General features: G+C 35.2%; 1 protein-coding gene across 4 annotated transcripts in view; it reads right to left on the reverse strand.

The window, feature by feature from the left end:
- The window catches only part of Rassf (Ras association family member), a 171,859-nt gene that overhangs the window by 47,006 nt on the left and 101,561 nt on the right, over positions 1-23,292 (reverse strand). For all 4 annotated transcript variants that reach the window (XR_016193599.1, XR_016193600.1, XM_089239619.1 and 1 more), the window contains 2 exons: positions 8,654-9,022; positions 5,337-5,490 (listed from right to left, as the gene is read on the reverse strand). Coding sequence is in view for 2 of the 4 variants with exons in the window: in XM_089239619.1 (XP_089095745.1) it covers positions 5,337-5,490; positions 8,654-9,022 (523 nt within the window). In the remaining 2 variants the exon portion in view is untranslated. The remainder of the gene's footprint in view (positions 1-5,336; positions 5,491-8,653; positions 9,023-23,292) is intronic.

Here is a 23,292-nt window from a genome sequence, read left to right on the forward strand (position 1 = left end):
AGGAATTTTAGGGAAGTTCTGAAATAACAATGAATCAGTAGTGATGGTAACATTTTCTGGGAGCCATGGTTTATCAGGATATATAGGTTGCAAAAGTGACTGAAGAGTGAATTGAGTGAATGCGAAGAAACTGTCCAATCTTTTGGAGAGAGGAAGGCACAGTTTTCGGAAGCCAGTGTCTTGTCTATACGGTTGGAGGTACCTTGGGTGGGAGATGCAGTTGAATCGATGCAGAAGCTACTGATTCTTAAGAGAAGGTGATCCACAAGAATGGGACAGTCAAGTATAATTATCATTTTCAAAATTTTTGTAGAGCGAGGTAAAAGAAGGGTGGATCTCATGATAGAGTTGTAAATGGAGTTAAGCTTTTGTAGAACAGAGTCTGAAGCATTCAGCTAGACAATAGCATCATACCCAATGATACTAGTGATTATGTTCAAGAAGATAGGTTTTACATACACGCAAGGAATATTTCTAGCTGAGTGATTTATGGATCTGCAAATATTCATACTGTAGGTGCCTTTAGCTTGAAGACTGTTTTTTTCCAGCGCAATGTGCAATTGAAATAGACGCCCAGGATTTTCATATAAGGTGCAAAAGGAATATTTGTGTTGTTGATAGAGAAAGAAGGAAAATCAATCTGATGTTTACGAGTGAAAATCGAGAAGTTGGATTTATCCAAGGATATCTCCAGGGCACTGTTGGAAGCCCACATTAAAATTTTTGACATGGATTCGTTTAAATTATTTTCTGCAACAATACCATCAGATGAACTACTCATAATAAAAATATCATCTGCAAACAGGAAAGTTTTTGTGTGAGTAGGAATAAATTCAGTGATGTCCAATATATAAAGTGCAAAGTGAATGGGGTATAAAGATCCCCTGACAAGACCGAGAGAATGATTGTGAAGACCTACCTCTCCAATGAATACAGTGGTTCCTCAAAGATAATTTGAAAGTCAAGTGAGGAAAGCAGTTGAAAAACCCACCTTAGCCAATTTGTGCAAAAGCAAACAACAGGGAACAGAATCATAAGCACTGTGAATATCTATGGCAATAATGTAGCAAATTTCATTACTTTAAAAAGAATTGTAAATCTCTGAAGCAATGTCTCTTAAGCAGGTCTCAGATCCTGTTTTAGGTCTGAAGCCATAAAAGCAAGACTGAAACACTTTATATTTAAGTGTAATCCAGCTAAGCCTGTGTGTAGAATAAGTCTTTCAAAAATCTTGCTTATATTGTTTATCAGTGTAATAGGTCTAAAGGACTTTGGATCTGATGGAGGTTTTTCTGATTAGTGGATAAAAATTATACGATCTTCTTTGAAAGCTTGTGGGACAGTTGAGAAAAGCCATAAGTTATTGAAAGATTTTAGAAACTCCAAGCCCTTAGGAAGAAGTATGAAGGTTTTAAGTGGTATCCCATCAGGACCTGGAGTATTAGATCTACCAGTACAGATTGCTTTGAGAAGTTCACTTTCTGCAAATAGGCTTTCTAAAATATTGTTGAAGTCACGAGATCGGCCCATAAAGTGGAATGATAAATTGTTTGGCCTAAAAGGAAAGTGGGTGGATCTCAATAAGTTAACTTGATCCATTGGATCAGTAATATGATTGTGGCCTGCATTAAAAATATGATTAGACTGAACCCAAGTCTTGGAGGCCACATAGCAATGTTTGCGAAGAATGCCATAAATGTTTGAAGGGGTAGAGTGTGAAGAAATCTCAGTCATAAAAATTTTAAAGCGAAGGATCCTGAGATGGTGTCTAAAAAGTGATGCATGTTTTTTGTAATTAATAAATTTATTGATAGAAGGAAAGCGACGATATTGACGAAAAGCTTGTTTTTTTATTTTTCAGAAGTAAGCGACCTTCCACATCAAGGGGAATTTTATATGAACGAGTCACTGGAAGGGTAGTTTGTGAGGAATTGACAATGTGTAACACTTGCTCATAGAGAGATTGAAAACATGAGGATTCCTTAATTTCTTTAAGGCGAGAAGTGACTGAGGGCCAATGAATTCTACATTGCTTTGCTGTATATAAAGAGTTGCTAGAGGAAATTGTGATGTGTATAGGTAAGTGATCACTGTAGTATAATGAGGAAGTTGCTGACCAAATAATTTTGAGATGCATATTATGGGAACTCAAACAGAGATCAAGATATGAAGTAGTGTCCCCATTGTAATAAGTGGGGCATTTAGGAGGGGTAAAGCAAATATTGTTTTGAATATGCCAATCATGAAGTTTCTTGCCTGCAGTAGAGTCATTACTGCTGGACCAAGCAGTGTGATGACAATTCATATCAGAAAGTATAATAAATTCACCAGATATATAAGACAGAGCTTAATCTAAGGGAACAGAGGTGAAACGAGATGGAGGTCTATAAATGTTGACAACATAGAAAGAATAATTAGAAGTAAAAACCTGAGTAATCATAATATCAATTGATGGTTCACAATAAGTCCAGACTAATCTTGATGAAATATTTGATTTAATGGCAGTGATAAGACCACCCCCTGCAGCATAGTTTCTGTCAAGACGGTATATATAATAACCAGGAATAAAGAATTGGTTAGAAGGATTTAACCATGTTTCCTGAAAAACTAATATTTCATAGTTATGCATAATTTTTTAATATAAGTAACCTTGTTTTTTATGCCACGGGCGTTCCATTGGAGAATATTGATGTTACCAGTGAGGGTCATGAAAAATGATAATTATATCTAGTAACAAATGTGAGCATCAAAAAAGGTGGAATCATATGTAAAATGAAGAAAAAAACTGGCATAATGAGTTTTATAACTGAAATCAAACAAACAAATGATAAGTTCCATAAACCTAATGAAACTAAAAACAAACAGACCATAACCAATGAAGCCAGAAGTTCCATAAACTTGATGGAAGAAAGAAAAAAAAAAATTTTTTTTCAACTCTTGTCAACCCGACCCACCCAAGTAGCATCAAACTGGCTCGGTCTGTATGAAATAGCTTGATTCACAAAATTAGAGGAATTAGCTTTCTTATGAGGTAAGTCATTTTTTGTGGAGAGGGGTTGAAGATGATTCACAATAGTAGTAATTAATTCAGGGATGATTTCCTTAATGGAAATAGTTAGTTTCAGCTATAGTGATTTTCAGATATCAGCCATTATAGTCTTTCATTTTTTTTTTATTTCCTCAGACACTGTTTGTTGTTTGTTGAATTTCATTTCGGGTGGAGAAACTATCCTTGGTCAGGTTGATAGCCACTGCATTAGCGTATGAATCTCTCGGTGAACAGCAGGCTCTTCTTGTCTCATGAAGAGGAACATTATGTATAATGCCTTGTACTTCAAAATTTTTTGTTCATGTATATATGTAGGGCATAATTTATCTGTAACAATACAAATACGAATACAACGGCACAACAGGCAAAATGCCCAACGAGGTGGCTGAAATTATTTGAATTACAACTGACACATTTTTTTTTTTGGGTTACTGCAGTCTTTGGCTAAATGGGAAGCACCACAGAAAAGGCATGATGGAAGTGAATTAGAACAAAACTTTGTTCTATGTGTATATTGAAAACACTTTTCACAAAGCTGAGGTCTATCTACAAACAATTCAGGGCGGAAAATTTGCCACCAAAGCTTCAGTTCACTAGGGAATGATGTACCAATTACAGTAATAAGAATAGATGTGGTTGGTATTTTTTTATGCACTATACGCCTAATATTAAGAGGAATTATGTTATTTTGTTCTAGTTTATCTGCCAATTCAGTCAAAGTGATAGATGTGGGAATATTCCTAAAAAGGAATTTTGATGAAAGGGTGCTTGTCAACAAACTTGTCAAAATTGTAATGTTGAGGATAAATTCAACAATTCTATAGCAGTGAATGCTGATGAAGTTGAAATCATAACATCACCTGCTCTAGAGAATCTGATTTCTTTGATATTAATAGGTTCTGATATTTTAGATGCTATAAAATCCCTAACTTGTTTAGGGTGAGAGCTTGGAGTACGTTTATCTCCATGACATTTTATGGTAAAGCAGTTTTTTCCTCATTTGAAGCAATGTCAATGATATCTTTACTCAGAAGAGCTGAATTCCATATAACCACATTGGCCCCTACGTCATTTCTAGACGTACCTGCAACGTCGCTATCGTCCATTTGTTCCATCATCTTGAGAATAAGCTATTCAACTAATTGGTAAACACATAATACCGCTTTTTAAAGGCGGAGTTAAATGCAAGTTAAATATTCTGTGAAAGTTACAAATCATTTGCAGCTTTTTATGAGACAGGGTTGATCAAAAACATTTTTTAAATTACTTAATTTTTGTGTCTCCCCATATGAACTCCTGACCAAATTTTCACCGGAAATTGTGAGTGTAGCATAGGGTTTACATGACCAAAATTTCAGATCAATTTTTAGAAATTAGAAAAAAAAAGTCTAAACTTCAAAGTGAACATTGATTTATAGGCTATTTACTGTAGGTTCTTACTTTTAAATGTGAAGGCTTAAGTGTTTTTGGTCCTGTTATACCCTTGTCGAAAACACTAGGAACCGGTTTAGTTACAAAAATTGCATTGCATAACCATGTTGCCATTTACTGACACATGCCATTATCATGGATATTTTCAGCATAACAATGACCAAAAACATGGCTCAAAAGTTGCTGATATTACTTAAAAAGCAACAAAGTAAGAGTTTCTATGAATGGTTAAGTAATTTGTGTATTGAGTTCAATAGATGAGTCAGAGACAAAAATTATTGAAATTTGGAGGTTTTTCAATTGTTTTAAAAAAAAAAGGATCTGAAAAAATACTCGCAGACTATGAGCTCATTGAGTCCATGACAAGCAGTTTTGCTATATAAAGGTTTTTCAACAAAGTATAAGCTAATTTTACTTTGTCAATTTTAAAATATTTAAAATGTCCAATTACATGACTGATTCAATTACTCACTAGTTGTTTGTTTTTTTGTTTGTTTGTTTGTGTCAAGACATTTGATCCAACATACAAGTGATTCAATTTTTTATGACCTTCACATGATGTGTGGATACACAATTTTTTGTTTACAATAGTTTGTAATGAAAGTTGTGGTTTGTGTTTCATGAGATGGATTTCATTACAACTTTTTTTACACATTCTTTGTTCTCAAAAGACTTGAGCACTACTGTATGTATGCATGACAAATAAACTCATCAAAAATATAATCCAGGAGTTTCTTGTACAGGTGGTGTATCTCAATTCAGCAAATTATTTCCAGCACAAACATTTTGATATTAATGAAAAGAACATTTCAAAATTAAATTATTAACTTATGCAGACAGAAAAAAATATTCTCACCACCAGTATCTCTGACTATATACAAAGCAAAATCTTCTGGGTTGTTCACTACTTTAAATTTATCTAATAGTATATTAATCACTTCCGACGGAGTAACAAGGCTTGTTATCCACACACTAGTTACACTTCCATGTGCAGGAGTAAATATGCTTGTCTGGAAAAAAAATGTCTTATATCTTTATATTATCTTTCATATATATGAAATATATATATATATTTATGCTATCTTATTCCAAAACCAATAATTTCTACGCAGTGAAAACTGTATGAAATGGAACGTCAAGAGATTGAAATAATATTCCACTTTAGACAGATTTATGCTTTAAAAAGGTTAAAAATCAAAGCACTAATCGTTGAATATATTTTGATTCCGTTTAAGACCGGTTTCCGCCTCATAGTGTCTGTCTTAGACAGGTTTCACTGTACTTTTATTATTAAAATTAGTATTCCCCTGCATTAGCTGGCAAGCCGTAAGACTAGGGGGAACACCAGCTTTTGAATGCTGGAGTCTGGTTCATTCTTGGCATGCCAGGGAAAAGCACGGTTCAATAAGGATCACGGAATACATTCAAAAGACTGATATCTATTTATATGAAGTGCTGAATAAATAAGTGAATCTGAATAAAACACCAATAGTTTTTCACTATAGCAAACGTGCTTTGCCCAGAAATTTGATAACTATAATGAAAACTGAACATCTACTTATGGCTCTAACTAAATTATTGTCAACCTTATACTGTAAAATACAGATTTCAGATATTTTTTAATGTTGAGGGATTGAAAAAAATATGCTGCTGCTTTTGTTTTACATCATGATTCTTGCAATTATTTGTTTTTTTTTCTAATTCAAAAAGTTTTACACACATGATCAATAAATACAAAAATATTGCAGTCTACTTATATGATCATTTAACTTATCTAAGTGAACAGATATGCTTAGTATCTAACATTTTTAATACATCAAGATTTGTGGTAGAAAAAGCAAGTATGAAGCTCACATTATCTGAGTGTAGTTTGTAAAACAGAAAGGATCCTAAAATGCAGAGAACAGACATGTATCAAATCAGTCAATTAAATCAATTTTTTCTCCAAATATTCAAGAATAACTTCCTGGCATGCTGGTATGGTAAGCCGGAACAGAAGGGGGCACAAATTTCACCCTTAAACCTCTCCTTCAACATCACAAGTGGGTGCCAAAATGGGTGCTTTCCTCAGCTGAACAATGATCTAGTTGTGGCTCTGAGAATACAGTATATTTAAATTCAAAAACTACACGGGTACATTTCTGCCCGGTGGGAATGCGTCTGCCCATACAAAACCACTAAATACACTATTGGTGCATATGACCAGTGCCGTCTTAATGCATGGGCCTACCCGGGCACGGCCTGAAGAGAAGAAGGGTCTCAGAAAAATGGAAAGTGGTTGAATTTTTTGGGAATTTGTGAGGTAAGGCCTCAGAAAAATCTCTTAGGCTGGGGCCCCATGATGCTCTTAAGATGGCCCTGCACATGACAGATTGCTTTAACAATCACACACAAAACAAATCAGTGCAATTAAAATAAAAAAATTAGAAGAAATGTGGCTTATGTTTGCTGAAACCATCGTAATGTTGCCTTTATGCATTGCTTTTCTGTCATTTCTGTTCAATGTAGCAATAGCTTTGTATTTTGATGGCATCACACGAGGCAGATAAATACAGTAAAAATGTTGAACTCATTACTGAACACTGAATTTGCCTTCACTTATCTAAATTTTCTATTGAATCAATCCCTAAACCAGTCATTGTTGACATCATGGATCCAGATCTGTCCTTACTAGATGTGTAACCACATGCCCGCTTGAAGGACAAATTTCACTAATTCCTTTTTTTTTAATGTTCCATATTATAAGCTTGTTATTTGCTCGATCTTCATGCTCCATTGTTGGCCTGGATTATGAGATTTTCAATATATTCCTTTACAAAAGTGGAATTTCTTAGTTCCTCAAACCTCTTGTGCTTATGAAATGAAGGCCAGAACACCTTCACAGATATATATATATTCACAGTTCAGTATATAGCGACGTAAAAAAATAAGTTGATTGTTTTTTCACCCAATCTCACAGACACCCTAAAAAAACTGGGGTGTCTGCAGACCCTAGGTTAAGAAGCATCGCTTTAAATTTAGCCCAATTGTTGTTCTACAGCACTCATAATGATGAAAGATACAGCAATTTGATCACTGACACTTTCCCAGTCCGATAGAATGTTGTATCTCTAACTCATCAATTCTGTCACACATTTATAAGAATTTGCCATAATTCCATAGCTATTTGGTTAAGATTGACACATTAAAAAAAACTTATTAATGGAATACTGCAAAAATTCAAAAAATTATTTAAAAAAAAAAATGGATAGTTCAGTATGACCATTTGCAGAAACTATAAACAAACATAGAAGTTGGGAAGTTTGTTTTAACTAGGGTTGAGAATGAATTGAATAATCAACTGAATATTTTCCAATGCTAACCATTTATAACAAACGTCATATTGGTAACTATTAATTGATGTTTTTTTTATTTTTTTTTAAATTGATGCTATAAAACTATATTTTATTAATTTCATGTACCTATTTTCTAGATCGAAACAAATATAGGAACACGTTAAAAAATTAAGACTGCCTGGCAGAAGCAATTTAATATACTGATTTGAAAAATCTTGTAATTTCTTCATTCGGATCATGTAATTTTTTTTAGAAAATCAATTAATTCAGTGATTTAAAAACAATCTCCACACATTTTGATTCAATCTCTATATTTTTTCTGGTTTACCTAGAAACTGCTTCCAAATGATATGTGGGGGAAGTGTGATAATAATTTCTGAATATGAAGTACGAAAACTGCTATCTAAAGTGGAGACAATAGGTTGTTTCGTTTTTGACATCTAAAACTTTCATCAAACTCAATTTGAAACTGAAATCATCACTACCAAATTTTGTTTAATTGACTTGCATCCCCTATGGTGAAAAATTTGATCAAGATATTGATGTTATCAAGAAGATATCTTAATCAAGGTCACTTATGTGAAAAATGTTATGCATTAATTTTAATGCATCCCTAACTGGTTTCATCAAAGAAACCAAGTTAAATTACAGACTTTTAATTAAAATATTAATCAAGTTTTAACCAGATGGATCGAGTTGATTAACTCAAAATATTTAACTGCAATCGACAATTGATCCATTAACCAACTTAATTAATCAGAACAGTCCTAGTTTTAATATTAAAAAAAAAAAAGACATAGTATTAAGTGGAAAGCAAAATGCAAATAAAGAAAATTACCTCACGGTTGTAGAAATGGCCATTGATTGAGCATCTGCGCTTAAGTTTAGATTTTTCCAACTTTGACCTTTTACGAAGTTTAATGTTTCCACAATTATCACTCACATTTTCTTCTAATGAAAGCATACTATGTAAGTTATCTAACTTGTTGGATTTTAATCCACCTGAAGGAAGAGTCTTGTAACTATCTCTACAATATTTGCAATCAGCATTTTGAGATACAAGTTCTGATAATGGGACAGCTTCATTCATTGGTAGTGATAGAGTAGCATTAAGAAGATTTGGGTTTTTTCCAACTAGTTCTTTTTTTTCATCACCTGTTAAGGACTTGATCTTCAATTTCACATTTTCTGTCCTATGTAATTTGTTCTGTAAAAAAAAAACAGTAATGAGTCACTGTAAAAGACATGAAGCAATCATTCAAATTCTGTGAAAGCAAAATTTCACTAAACAATATAAGAACAATGAGCAAAACAAGTATAGACAGAAAAATTACTTTTCTTGGAACTAATGTATTGTTACAAAAATTATGTAAATATTCATCATTATATTTTATCATTTATGTCATTTTTCACCTGTAAATAATCAGCATAGTAAATTTATTTTTGTAAATCCCTTGCAATACCGCCAAGTTGACACGTTTGGCGACAGCTCAGATTCGGCAATGTGATGCCAAACCAGAAATGTAAAAATGTCACTCGATTCATCTAGATCATAGTTTCCCAAACTTTTTGTTCCATCGCCCCTTCAGAATTTTTTCTCTCCCATCGCCTCCTAACTCAAGTGAACCCATAGGATCCTATGTTATATTCATAGCTTCTATCACCCCCCGCCCACCGGGGGGGGGGGGGGCTGTATTGCCCACTTTGGGAAACACTGATCTAGATCAGTGGTTCTCAACCTTTTATTGTCCATGGCCCCCTTTCAACCATTTCTCATTCCTGTGGCCCCCTTGTGAACATGAATAATTTTCTACTCCCCCTTCCTTTCCCCCCCCCCATTTTCCCATTAGAAGATAGTTATACAAAAATTATAACTAAATTAGCGCTTGAAGACGGCACAATGTCATCAAGTTACTGTACTGGATGAAATTTTTATTATTTCCAAATTAGTTTCTTTTTGTGTAAATGATTATGGTTTCATTGAGAAAAGTCAGTTGTAGCTTCCAAAATATACATTCTTATAATGATAAAAATCGCAAAAAGCGGTAGCAAGCAGTTTTATTAATTTTATTCTCTTCATGCGGATAAAAGTAGTAATGAGGGAGTAGCCACACAAATGAATAACAATTGAAAAGTTCAACCTTCCACATCGTTTTCAACAATAATGCATGTATCAAGGATATAGGTTTAAGTTGTAGCCCTACTATGAATTAAAAAAAAAAACTAAAATGCATGTGAAAATTTTTTTAAATATTTGTTTGAACCATTCACATTCCAGAGAAATCATGTACGCAGTGACAAAACTGTTCGTGTGAACATAATAATGATTCATTATCAGGATTTCAAGCACATCGGAAATTATAAATAATCAGATTTTCAAATAAGAAAATGATCAGTTTGTTGACTTCAATTTCGATACGGTGAAAATCTGATATTTCATTGGATGACAAGCTACCTTCAAGTGGCTTTTTGGTTCATAATGTTACCGCTCTTTCACAGGCGAACCAAGCAACGCGCGTGTTGGCTTAAACACAACACAATATTTCACATAACAGTCTGTACTATATTTCATATAAAAATGTTAATTTTTTTATGTGGATACCCTGTGCTCCAAAACCCAATTGGAAAGTTGTTTCCTGGTCTCCGACAAAAAATTCAACGTGTCTAAGTTCAAATTTTCACTGAGATATTCCAAGAAAGTTAGAAAAAAACAGCATTAAATGAGGGGAAACCATTTTACCCGCATTGAATGCTGTTTTTTTCCCAAATTTCTTCAAGTTTTTGAATTCGCATATCTCAGTGAATATTGCACTTGGAAACGTGAAATTATTTTAGTTGGCATTGGGAAAGACGGAGCAACAACTTCTTAATTGGGTTCTTTGGCACACGGGGACGGTATAAAGAGTTGTTTTTTTTATATTTTATAGCTATACAACCCCCCACAACATGAATGACATATCTGAGTTGGACACGTGATTTGGATACTTTTTCTACTCAGGTATGTCTCTAAGACTAATGGCTCACCAGTAAAGTGCCATACGCCCTGTTACCCATGCAGCCTCCAAATACACGTAAAAAAATAGCTTGAAACGAAATACAGTCAACTCTCACTGTAACAAATACCATTACAATGGGAAAAATATCGTTTTAACGAAAACTTTTCTAATCCCTCGGATAGGTTTACATAGGAACAATATAAAAATCTGGAATTCCTTTGTAACGAAATTTCGTTATTATGAAGTGATTTCTCGGGTCTCTTGGAGTTCCGGTCTAATGGGGTTTCACCAAAGCATATTAATAAAGGGTCTTTAATACGCTTTGAGTTTGACTGTATTTCCCCCAAAAAAAAATCTGACATTTTTGCAGTAAAGTGTCACGAGTGCACCTTACACACTCTCTCCCCCTCTCGCCTTCTCATAGAGAAACCACAAACCACACATACATCAATACATGGGATGCAACACGTGTGCTCTGCTTTCCCTCACCAGGTATTTCTAAGACGCACTTGAGCACAGAATAAGTACGTATTACATAACACCATCACAACTCTACAGACAGACATTGTGCCTCTGGGCCAATGAAAACCCCTTACAGAAATCAGGCAATTGCCTTTGACCAATAGCAGAGGTCTTCACCAACTTGGTTTGGGAACACACGAGGCTTTTGCCAGAGAGAGTATTGCTGGAGGTTGGATGACCAACATGTCGCGCTTGAAGAGTCGTTAATTTACTCTCTCTCTCCTCCTAACCCCGGGTCGAGATCCCTCAATGTAGGGGACGCAAGAAACCTTGCCCTGAGATGACGGTGAGTGATTCAAACTATATATAATTATTGTGTGTTTAATTTGGTGGAGTGAGAGTGTCCATGTTGAATGTAAATTGTATCGAGTTTAGTGCAATTCACCGTGTCAAAGTAATTTTCAATGAATGAATAAATTAAATTGTAATTCTCTAATTGGAAAGATTATTATTTTCGCAAATACCTGTTTATAATTGTCAAGTAATATATAATACGGAAAATATCGTAAGTAACCTCCCCAACAAAAGTAATTGAACTTCGGCAATTTGATCTGAAAACAGTCCTTTTTATAATGATTATGTCCTTTTTACTTTTAAAAATTTAGGAAGGAAACAAAAGGAAGAAAGGGTGGGGAGAAAAAGAAAAATGGCTGAGACGGGCTCTGTTGTGCGTAAATGCCTTGAAATTCTACTTGTGCGCAAAGGGATTCGTGCCTCGCTCTCAGTTTTATGACAAAATTTCCCATTTATGAGATGTATGACTACAGGCACGAAATTAATCTCTATATATATAGCTTTCAATATTAAAATATTTCATTTATACAAAGCACAATTTCAATTATTTGACATTTTCATTTTGATTCGAACTCCAAATCTTTGGCATTTAGACATTTCCAACTATCAAATCCAAGCAGTTTTAGCAGATTGTGAAAACACGTCGCTGAATTGGTTTTGCATTATTATCAACAGTAAAAACCATAAATTTTAGGTTGACAGATACAAAGAGACGCATTGACCGGGCTATGGACATTTCAAAGTGAAGACTTACGTGAGAATTTATTGCACTTTTTTTAGAAATCAGCAGATGCAGTGAGTCTCTAATAAACTAATTTAAATTGCTTTAAATGTAGTCATACGCCTTTTTAAAAAAGAGAAAAAATTCTGAAAGGTCATATGGCCATCAAAACAATTGAAACCCATTTCTTCAGGACTCTCCACATCTGCGTATTCTCAGAAAGAGGCAATAAACAAATCACCTAACTGTCCACTCTAAATGGTCATCAGCCATCTCACTGGCAATTTTCGTATACGTCAGCAATCACCCTAAAATTTATGTCTTTTGCGGTGACAATATGCTAGAATTGTTGCAGGAACGCTTTTTCACTACATACAAAAATTTTGTGCGCATTTGATGTGTGGATATAAATTACGTTTTTCTTTTTTCAAAAGTTTCCAAGTTTTAGTCGAAGTGAAAACGTCGAATAATTGAGGTTTTACGTTAAATAAATGAATGAAATATTTTAATATTAAAATGTATTTGTTGTATTGTTGTTTAAAATTTATTGTTACCACAATTGCTACCCAAGTTAAACATTGTATAAACATGAAAGTTGTATAACTGAGTGACGTATGAATGAGGTTATTCTGTAATTTGTAGATATGCCCTATTAAAAATAAACGTTTTTAAACTTTATGAAACACAATTCAACAAACATCGCAACTGGCCTCGATGTAGGGCCAAACTCTTCTGACATAGATTCATTATAGTTAAATCTTAATGCTCAAAATAAAAATTTAACAAAAATTCAAATTTTCAGATTTGCTTACCGTTCTTTTGGGCTAGAACCGTAGGATTCATCCACGTGGGAAAAAAATTCATCCTTTATGTACGCAAACTCGTTCAACTATTTTACTAGAAGATTTCGAACAACTGTATTTTTGCAGACGCGAACCGTTAATATTTTTCTGTTCAACAATATCGTCTGTGTTGTTTTGAGGGGAGATGTGTCCTCAAGACAGTACAGCAAATAAAAAAGGCTGATGCGGAATGTAGCGTTTTTTTTCAGAAGCAAGGAAAAAACCCCTTGATTTGTTCAGATTAGGAGAGGGAGGGGGTTACTAGAGGGGCCATAAGCGAAATCACGTGATTCAGTACACACATCATTACAGCCATTTCGTGTAATACTTTTAGCGGGAAAACGCTTTAAACGAGAAATCTGGATGAGTATCAGTAATAAGAGTTGGCACCAGAGAGTCGCAGGACCCAAGGAGGAAAAAGTAATGCAGGATCCACTGTATACAAAAGCTTGCAGCAAAGCTGTCTCAGTATCATAACCCGCCCACGAGAGTGGGGCTGGCGGAGCTTCAGGCCTGGGGCCTGGACCATTCTTGTCATTTTTTGTCTTTTTTCCACACTATTAGTTCACTATAGAGGGGGGTCCGCTGAAGAGCGTAGCCTACGGGCCCCTGTTCCAGGGTGTTGGGGGGGGGGGGGTTCATGCGCTTTATCGGCACCCAGAGGCAATTTCACTGTGGAATACGACGTCTGTTTACTCCAATTTTCATCCTATCCAGTATCCAGACATTATGGCCTTCTACGAACTGAAACAGCAGGGGTCGCGCGGTAGCCCTGTAGGTCCCTACTCACGCTAGACGACTAGATAAGGATTATTATAGTGGCTATAGCCCTGAGGACACACAAAATGCTGGTGTCCTTGACGTCTCAGTAGCCATGACCATCACAATGTCTTTTCTTCCTTCCTAGGAGGACAACTTCCATGAGAGCCGGGGGGGGGGGGGGCTTGTACAATGCTCTTTTCTTCATTTCCGGTTTTTTTTTCTCGTTTACTTGTACATGTGTATAGTTAAAACAAATTTCAATGAGATCTAAGGTACGTAGTTCAAGATATCCGTCCATACGAGTACAAATTGATATGATTGATATTAAAGAGTCCTGTCTATTTTCCTATGGTATATATCTGAAAGAAAAAAAAATCATGCCCCCTGACACCCGGGCTCCAGCCCCCCCCCCCATGTGGGGGCCATGGCTACAGTACCATTCATGGGGTTGAGTGTTTCCCAAAAGGGATGATGAAGCCATTCAAGGGGACAATAGTAACCACAAGTACAATGGGGAAGGGAGCAATAAGTAAAAATAAAGAAAACTTCAGAGAAAAAAAAAATTGTCCTATTTATTTATTTTGCATGAAGCAAAAATGCTAAAAATGTAATTTATTATTAAGCAATAAAACTTGCTGACATCATCTAAAAACAAAATCATCCATAGTGGTAAAAGCTTGCATGAAAAGGCTTTTTCGTGCTCTTATTTGGCCAATGAGCTGTTAAAAATTCCAATTTTATGTCGTCAATGCCTTTTTCACTAGCGATCAACAGAGAGAGATTGTGTCCACAAAAGCATAGAAAAAAATCTGCTTTCTTCATGCAAAGCGACAAATACAAGGGGAAACCACACAATTCCTTACGTATTTCGATACACAACAATAGCTGCCCTCAGGGCCGGATTAAGACACTTGAAGGTCCTAAGCACTTGAATGGTTTTGATGCCCTCGCCCTGGCTCTACAAGTATATTTTATTCAACATTGAATCTATAAATTAAAAAAAAATAAAGTTTTATACTTCAGAAGTAACTAATCTAAGAGACCTCACAGAAACCTCATTTTCGCCAAAAAAACCAGATACCTCTCTCATTCTCTACCCCATTACTTAAAAACTAATCCAACAAAATTCTGGTGTTACCTTAGACACACACACACATAAATCTGTTGGTCCCACTTCCCTCAGAAGTTCAAATAAATATACATCTTCTCCTTCAGAGATGGCTGCCAAATTCAATTTAGTGTTCTGCTCGGTTTTTTCAAAAGGCACCCCCCCCCAACACTCTGTTTTTGATTCTATCCACAACTCACCCCTGGAATTCGGATTAGTTATTAGTTTATTTTCATCTATACAGAGTATACTAAAATTATTAAAAAAACTGAAACCCCTATTCTGTTAGCCCTGATGACATCCCAAATTCCATTCCTAAATTCGTTGCTGATGAATTCGCCGACTATCTTTTAATCCTGTGTATTCAATGTTTCACTAAATACTGCTATCCTCCCGAATGACTGAAAAATCAATAAAATTATTCCTATCCACAAATTGGGTCCACATTCCAATCCCCTTAACTTTAGGCCAATAGCAACAATTACCTGCACCAGCTGTAAAATCTTCGAACATATTGTAGCAAAAGAAATCTGTGTCCACTTGGACTCTGTCAACTTTTTTTAACCTAACCACAACATGGCTTCAGACAATCTCTCTCTAATACCTCTCAATTGGCCCTCTTCATCTGCGACCTTTCGGGAGCCATTGATAAAACCTACAAACTGATATAGTTTTTCCAGATTTCTCTAAAGCCTTTAAGAAGTTTATCATGGGAAACTTTATCAAACTCTCATGCCTTGGCCTCAACGTACAATTACTTAATTGGGTGGAGGCTTTCCTAAAAAATCGTAAACAGTTTGTCCATTTTAATGATCATAACTCTCCATCCGCCCCCATAAAGTCTGGGACACCTCAAGGATCGGTCTTCTCCCCGTTACTTTTCTTAATTTACATCAATGATCTTCCAGAATCCCTCAACTGCACCACTAAATTATTTGCTGATGACTGTGTAATTTACTGTATCATTCACCATCAATCTGATTAAGAACTTCTCCAACATAACCTGGCTTCCATCGTGGACTGGTGTTCTTTATGGCAAATGCTAATCAATATCTCAAAAATGGTTCACATGAAAGTTACCTGTGAATTACTTCTTTTACAGGTAAGACCTCTTATTCCATCAATAATTTAATGTTATCCCAAGTTTCTCAAATCAAATACCTCTGTGTCATAATCTCAGCCGACCTACGTTGGAACAAACATGGTGACAACGTTTACCAGAAGTATCTTAACAAACTTTTCTTCCTCTACCGCAACCTTAAACACTCCACTCAAGATATCAGACTACTCTGTTACCAAACTTATATCTCTCCCGTTCTTTCCTACGCTGATGAAATCTGGGACCCCTACACCTCCAGTAATATAGACAAACTCAAATCAATCCAAAATAAATCCACCCAATTTGTTCTGGTGATGACTGCTGGTCATCTTTCACTTCCGTGTCCGAACTTCATCTCCTCCCTCTCTACTTTTTGTCTCATTTCTCGATTAACATTGTTTTATAAAATTTTTCATGGTCAATTCAACATACATACCTCTGGTATCTTAACCAAACCATCCTACATCTCTATAAGACTCAACCATTCCCTTAAATTAAAACCTATTTTTGCTTCGACTGACAGCTTTAAATACAGCTTCTTTCCTCATAATATTAGTGAATGGAACAACCTCCCAAGCTCTATTGTCAAATCCCCCACTATAACTAGTTTTTGTCCAATATCAAACAATATCTTTGTCATTTTCAATTGCATCCTCTTATAGTCCCCAGGGCCAACAATATTGTATAAATAAATACACTAGAATCCCACTAATCTGAATTAATTAAGGATGAATTAGCAAAAAGTTCAGGTTATCAGAGTCTGTCTTTCAAACATGGCATTTTTTTAAAAATGTAATAACAGTGAGTATCCCTATGGCTGGGATAAGAGTTAGATCATTCTGTTTTGCAATGACAGAAAGTCGATAAAATCGGATACTTTCTTTCTCAGAAATGCATTGAATAAGAAAGCGATAACGCACATAGGGTGGGCAGGAATGGGGTGCGGCAGCCCAGCACAGATTCTTACGCATGTACAAAGCACGATACACTTATACAACACTGTGAGTGTATTTGTATGCAACTATGTTATTCATTTTCAAATATGAGGTATGATCATGTACATGAAATCTGAAAGACAATTCATCATAATTTTTTACAAATATGAATACAATACAAAGACATAACACAAAAAAACAACAAAAAACATAAACTACACACAACTGAATACAAGGGACCTATGTCTATCTAGGGCAGATCCATGAAAATCATACTAATGTTTCCATTATATGCGTATGTAAAGTATGAGGTGTTACGAATCAGAAATTCGTGAATGTATGTTTTTTTCTGTTGTTGACTCTTCAACTTTCTCGTGTACATCATCTTTTTTTTTTAAAAGCGCCATTTTTAAGAGCCATTTGGATCAGTGGGGTTCAAGTGTATAATCTCAACCACACTGACTGGGAATTCTACTAAGGTGGTTACCAAATCTTAAGACTCAGTTGCTCAGAGGGAAAAATATTCCACTTCACAAGTCTAAAGTTGTCAGAGATGCGAAAGTGTGCCGAATCTCTGTGGCACCAATTCCGGTTTGTGGTGCTGGTCATTTTGAAATGCAGGCAGGTTTTCTGATTTCGACAGCAAGCGTGGATCCAAAGGGGTGTGATCGCTCCTCCCAATAGCCAAATAATATGGGAAAAATTGGTTTGGGCTGTAAAATATGAGATAATCAAATAATCGTACACAAAACGGATTGCCCCAGCTAGCACATTGCCCTGAATCTGCGCTTGTCCAACAGTCGGTGCAGCTCAGAGTGTGAAAATGAATGCTTCCGAAAATTGTCTTGCGGTATACACACCCATAGGCGTACACAGAATTTTCTCGAGGTGGGATTTACATTTTTCCTGCAAAATAACACGACAATCTTGGCTGAAGTGGGGGAGGTTAGAACCCCAAAACCCACCATTTGCATACGCCAATGTACACACCATCTACTAAGTTGTCACCACCCTTCCCTTGCGTGGGTAAATGGTGTGCTGGCTGTCGTAATCAAAAAAATCTTCTTGCACTATGTTTGTATTCTCACACTATGGTTTTGGCTCTAGTAAGCAATGTTTCCTCCAATTTTTTCTTTTATATTACCGGCTCGATCTTTTTTGTCTCTTTGCGGTATAAAAAATAATGCAATCAATAAAGAAATTGGATCATTCATACGCATTCTATTTGGAGGGCATTTTTTTCTGATGCAGACCATTGTTGTAGCGATGATCTGTTGGATATTAACGTGCTCTCCACGTGGAACAAAGTGCTTGATCACTCTCACCTCGCTCCGTTTAACATTGTTCTAGGCTCTTCTGCTCCGATTTGAGCCTACTACTAATACACGTTGTAGCACTTCTCAATGCAACAGGGCTGGTGTGAAACCGGGTTAATACAAAAACAATTGTGTGTTTATGCGCAGGATGCATCTTCAGCAGGTACACTCGCAGAGCTTGTGTGCTTCCAAAAGTTTTGTTGTAGGTGCTGAAGGAGGCAGCACCGTCTTAACGCATGGGCTCACAAGGCCATGGCTCTGGGGGCCTAAAGAGAAGAAAGGGCCTCACAAAAATGAGATCTGTTGAGAATTTCCTAGGTAGGGCTTCAGAAATGTTGTTTGGCACGGGGGCCCCCATGATTCTCTTAACATGGCCCTGGAAGGAACTCGTTATGACAAAAGCATTGACAGGTTTAGGCAGGCTCGTAACTAGACCCAGGGAAACCAGGGTGCAGCCCCCGAGCTGAATGGGGGTTCCACAGAAACTGTACACTCATTTCCCATTATAATCTTTGATAGCCCTTTGAAGGAGGGGCCCCAAGGAAAAGTCTGCCACAAGAAGGTACGCTACAGCCCTAGGTTTAGGGTTGCCAGACGACCAAAAATATGATCCGAAAGGGCGTATGCAGGGATGGATTGCATAGAATGCTCATGATTTAAGGGCCTAGTATTTCTCTCAAAGCTGCTTGGGGGTCTTATGTGGTCCGAGTTCCTAGGTTCCAGCGCCATATATATATATATATATATATATATATATATATGGAATGTTGTATTTAAATAAACTTCAAAAACTCTTGGAACTTGACAAAAAAATTAAATTTTTGAGTGTTTTTTTTTATTGTGCTATATGTTGTCGTGGGGGAGGGGCTTTCAACATGAATGTGTATGTTTTGAAAAAAGTCAAATAATTGGTTTTCATTTCAGTATTGCATGCTTTAGCAATGAAAGCAACCACCTCCAGAAAAATTTCAAATGAACTTTAATTTGTGAAGGAAATTTATGTAGACACATCTTTTTTTAATAATTTTCGGCAAAACTTTCAGCATTTTAGGGAAAAATTATCCCTTATATTGCAGATATAGACCGTTTTTACTCCTTCTACATTTTCAAAATTTCTGCTCCAAAAATAAAAGTTTGCTGCTCTAAAATGAATGAGTAACACTTGCATCCATGAGTTGTGGTCAAAATGACTTTAACTGACATATTTTTTCCTCAGAGCAACTGGGAGTTGAGATTTGGTAACCACCTCAAGTAAGATCCCCAGTCAGGGTGATTGTTGCAATATTTATTCTCTGAAGATGACACTCATTGTGTGTTGAAAAGTGTAAAGAATTTTATGTTTTTTCTTGTATTTTCCTTTTCATTTGTTCCTTCTGAGATTATATCAGGGAAAGGGGAGATTATTCTTTCTTCCAAATAAATTTTTATCATAAGGATTTTTAAAATAAAATCATCTGGAAAAAAAAAGTCCCACATTAGATCAAAATAGGGATGGCAATGGATAGGTCTATTGACATATAGCAGCGGTTCTCAATCTTTTTGACTCATGGAGCCCTTCTAAGTAAAAACATCTCATGGCGGAGCCCCGTAGGCCAACTTTTTAATTATTCATCAAAGTTAGATTTATTTTTACTATTTAATAAAATTTATAATTTTTTAAATTTTACTGTTTTTATTTTCCTTGAACAGCTGCGGAGCCCCTGGAGAGTGCACAAGGAGCACCGGTTGAGAACCGTTGATATATAGCAATCCACAGAGATTTTTTTTTTCTCCTCGAGTGCAAAAAACCATTAAAGAAAACTTCTTTCTTCCCACAGGAAAGAGTTTTCTGAGCAATAATTACATCTCAAAAATTGGTTTTCCTCCCTATGCTAGTTTGAATAAGCAGCTTTCTTTTACCTTTCAAATGAATAGAAAAAACAATGGTTTGTCGTTGATAAATTTTGACATTTTAAAAGTTTGAAAAGAAATCTTAAATAGTCTATCATTTAACATGTCCTGTTTATTACACATGCAAAATTGTATGAAAGTTAATGAAAAATTGATGGTTTGTATTGAGAACATACACAAGCACAGAGTGACAATCCATATTATATATTGTCAGCATTCAAGCAGAAGTCAGTAAGTCCAGTTTTGTCAATTTAAACTTTTAAGTCATTATGCAAAATAGTAAAAATTATTTTAAAAATTTCTGACTCTTACAGCAGATTTGCAGATGTTTAGATAACTGGCTCATGGTTTGTAACTGTTTGTATCATGAAATAATTATTTATATAATTGAAATTCTAAACAACTGCAGTAGTCCGTCAAAATTTTTTTATGGACTTGCTGACTTTTGCTTGAATGTTAAGCATATATAACAAGCATATTGAAAACTGTTAACATCAATAATGTTAATTGATGCTATGAAAATATGAGTTACTTACCTCAGCCGGCGAATATGACTCAACATATGCGATAAAAATATATCATCACTATAAAAATATATTTTATTCATTTCACGCACCTATTCACTGGATGTAAATAAATATAGAAATGGATCAAAAAATTAAGGCTGCTAATGGAAGCAACAATTAAATATGCTGAGCATATTTGTCAAATCTTTAAATTTCTTCACTTGAATCTGATCATTGTTTTAGAAAATCAGTTATGTTAGGTTAGTCACTGATTTCAAAACTACTTTTGATCAGTGTCTACTATTGCAGTAGATGCTCGATAATCTGGCACATATCCAACCAGGGTGTGCCATAGTATCGAAATCAGCGGAAGTTAATTGAAAAAGCCCATTTAAATAAACTTCTGTGCACAGGCATGCAGTGACATGTTTTCTTCTTCTATGTTCGAAGAAAACACCTGCCTAAAAATGCCAGATAATTGGACAGGCCAGACTAACACATGGCCAGATTATTGACACTACTGTATGTTTTCTCCTGGAAACTGCTTTCAAATGGTACTGGAGGGGGGGGGGATTCTTCCTTAACATGAAACTGCTGTCTACAGTCTTGGCCCCCACATACCAGATCAGGGCCCTAGGCTGGTATCTTCAGCGAGGCTTATGGATCAGACTTTTCACTGGCCCTTCTATATTGAATTCATAGCATGAAAAAACAAAAATAATGAGAACTGCTGATACCCTGTCAGCCCCACCCTTGTGGAGGCAATGTCTACAATGAAGAAAATAAATTTTGGTCTTGCTTACTAAAATTTCTATCAAACTCAATTTGAAACTGAAATCACCTCCAGGTTTCGTTGAATCCACATGTCTAAAAATTTTATCAAAATAGTTATTCAAATATATTTAAACACTGTCACTTATCTGAGATGTTATATGCATAGAAACATAATTTATATGTAAAATCTCTAATCTGTTTTTTGTCATATAAATCAAATTAATTTACAAACTTTTAATATAAACTGAACTAAATTTTTTAACTGGGATTAACATTTGATCTATTAATCAGACCAGTCCTAATGTTTACATATTAAGAAATAAAATGTTAACAAACAGTATTTAAATAATAATCAAGTCAAACATGAAGAACGAGAGCAGAAAGGAAAACGTGGGATGCAGGGCTCCCACTAAAAAAATTAGAAAAAGTAGGAAAAAGTTGGAATAAAAAATAGGATGGGGGAGGGTACCCCCCCCCCTTTGACATCATAATTATAGCATAATAAAAAAATACCTAAAATTTTTTTTTTATTTAAAAAAAGCACTATTTCAGTATCCTGTAAGATTGACTCAAGCCAAAGCAAAATGACAAAAATGACTGTTACAGAAACAATTTTCGGTCAAACCAGTGTACTAGCAACCACAGATAATTATTTTCTGTCACTCCTTATAATATTTACACATTCTTTTTTTGAGTCTTTGACAGGTCCAGTCTGTCAACTCTTTGACAATGCACAGCACATTTTCTATGAGAGCACAAAAGTATTTTAATAATGATGCTCTTTCGACACCACTTCAAAAGCACAGTGAAAAATTTGTAATTTGCAAGGTCCAATGTAAATAAGTAAAGGTGACCCAGAGAGTTTTACTGTGCTGTCCATCTTTTTATAAAGGGATTTGTTCCCATTTTACTGTTCAATGTAATCGTTTTTGACACAAATGTGAAGCCCTTTCATTTCTATCTCTTTGATGAGCATTGTAAATATTGTTTATGCCTCTTCATTCCTTAAAAATTCCCAAGACAATGGAATGCTATTGGGTAGCATCAGAATCATCAAACCTCGAATAAGCCAACGTATCCAGCTGCTTTGTTATGCAAACTGTTGTTTCACCTATACACAAAATGTGCACCATAATTTTAAATGGTGAATGTTAGTTACTGTCCAAGACCATGAAATACAAAAATTATTTATCATTATTACATAAATGCAAAATTATTTGCATTTATGGACCATGATAAATAAAATACAAGACCACGAAATGCAAAAATTATTAATCATTACATAAATGCAAAATTATTTTTCCATCCAGACAGAAGTTTTTAATGACTACTCTACTTGGTGAACCCTCAAACTAAGCAAATGAAAAATTAATAAACCAAATGGTCCACATACCCCCAGATAACCTTAAAAACGATACAAATTCTGCTTTGGCAGAATCCTTAATTGCAATCCACAACATTTGTAATATTTGGCCATATATCGATGATTCCCTTCCCAATTAAAATCAATTACACAAATTTTTTTGATAGGATTTGTAGGAAAAGTAGGACAAAATCTAGACATTTTACCAAAAAGTAAGATGAGTGGGACCCCTGGGGATGAAAAAAATGTAAAAAGAAATAGCATTGTGTAGTTGTATCAAGTTGTTATTCAACTTTTTTTTCTTTCTTAAGCCAGTTAGCAAGATATTTTTTTCATTCGTTTTCGGTCT

Source organism: Pholcus phalangioides, unplaced genomic scaffold (genome assembly GCF_987345545.1).
Source record: "Pholcus phalangioides strain wild (caught in Gottingen) unplaced genomic scaffold, Ppha-v1.0 ptg000011l_1, whole genome shotgun sequence".
Classification (NCBI taxonomy): Eukaryota; Metazoa; Arthropoda; class Arachnida; order Araneae; family Pholcidae; genus Pholcus; species Pholcus phalangioides.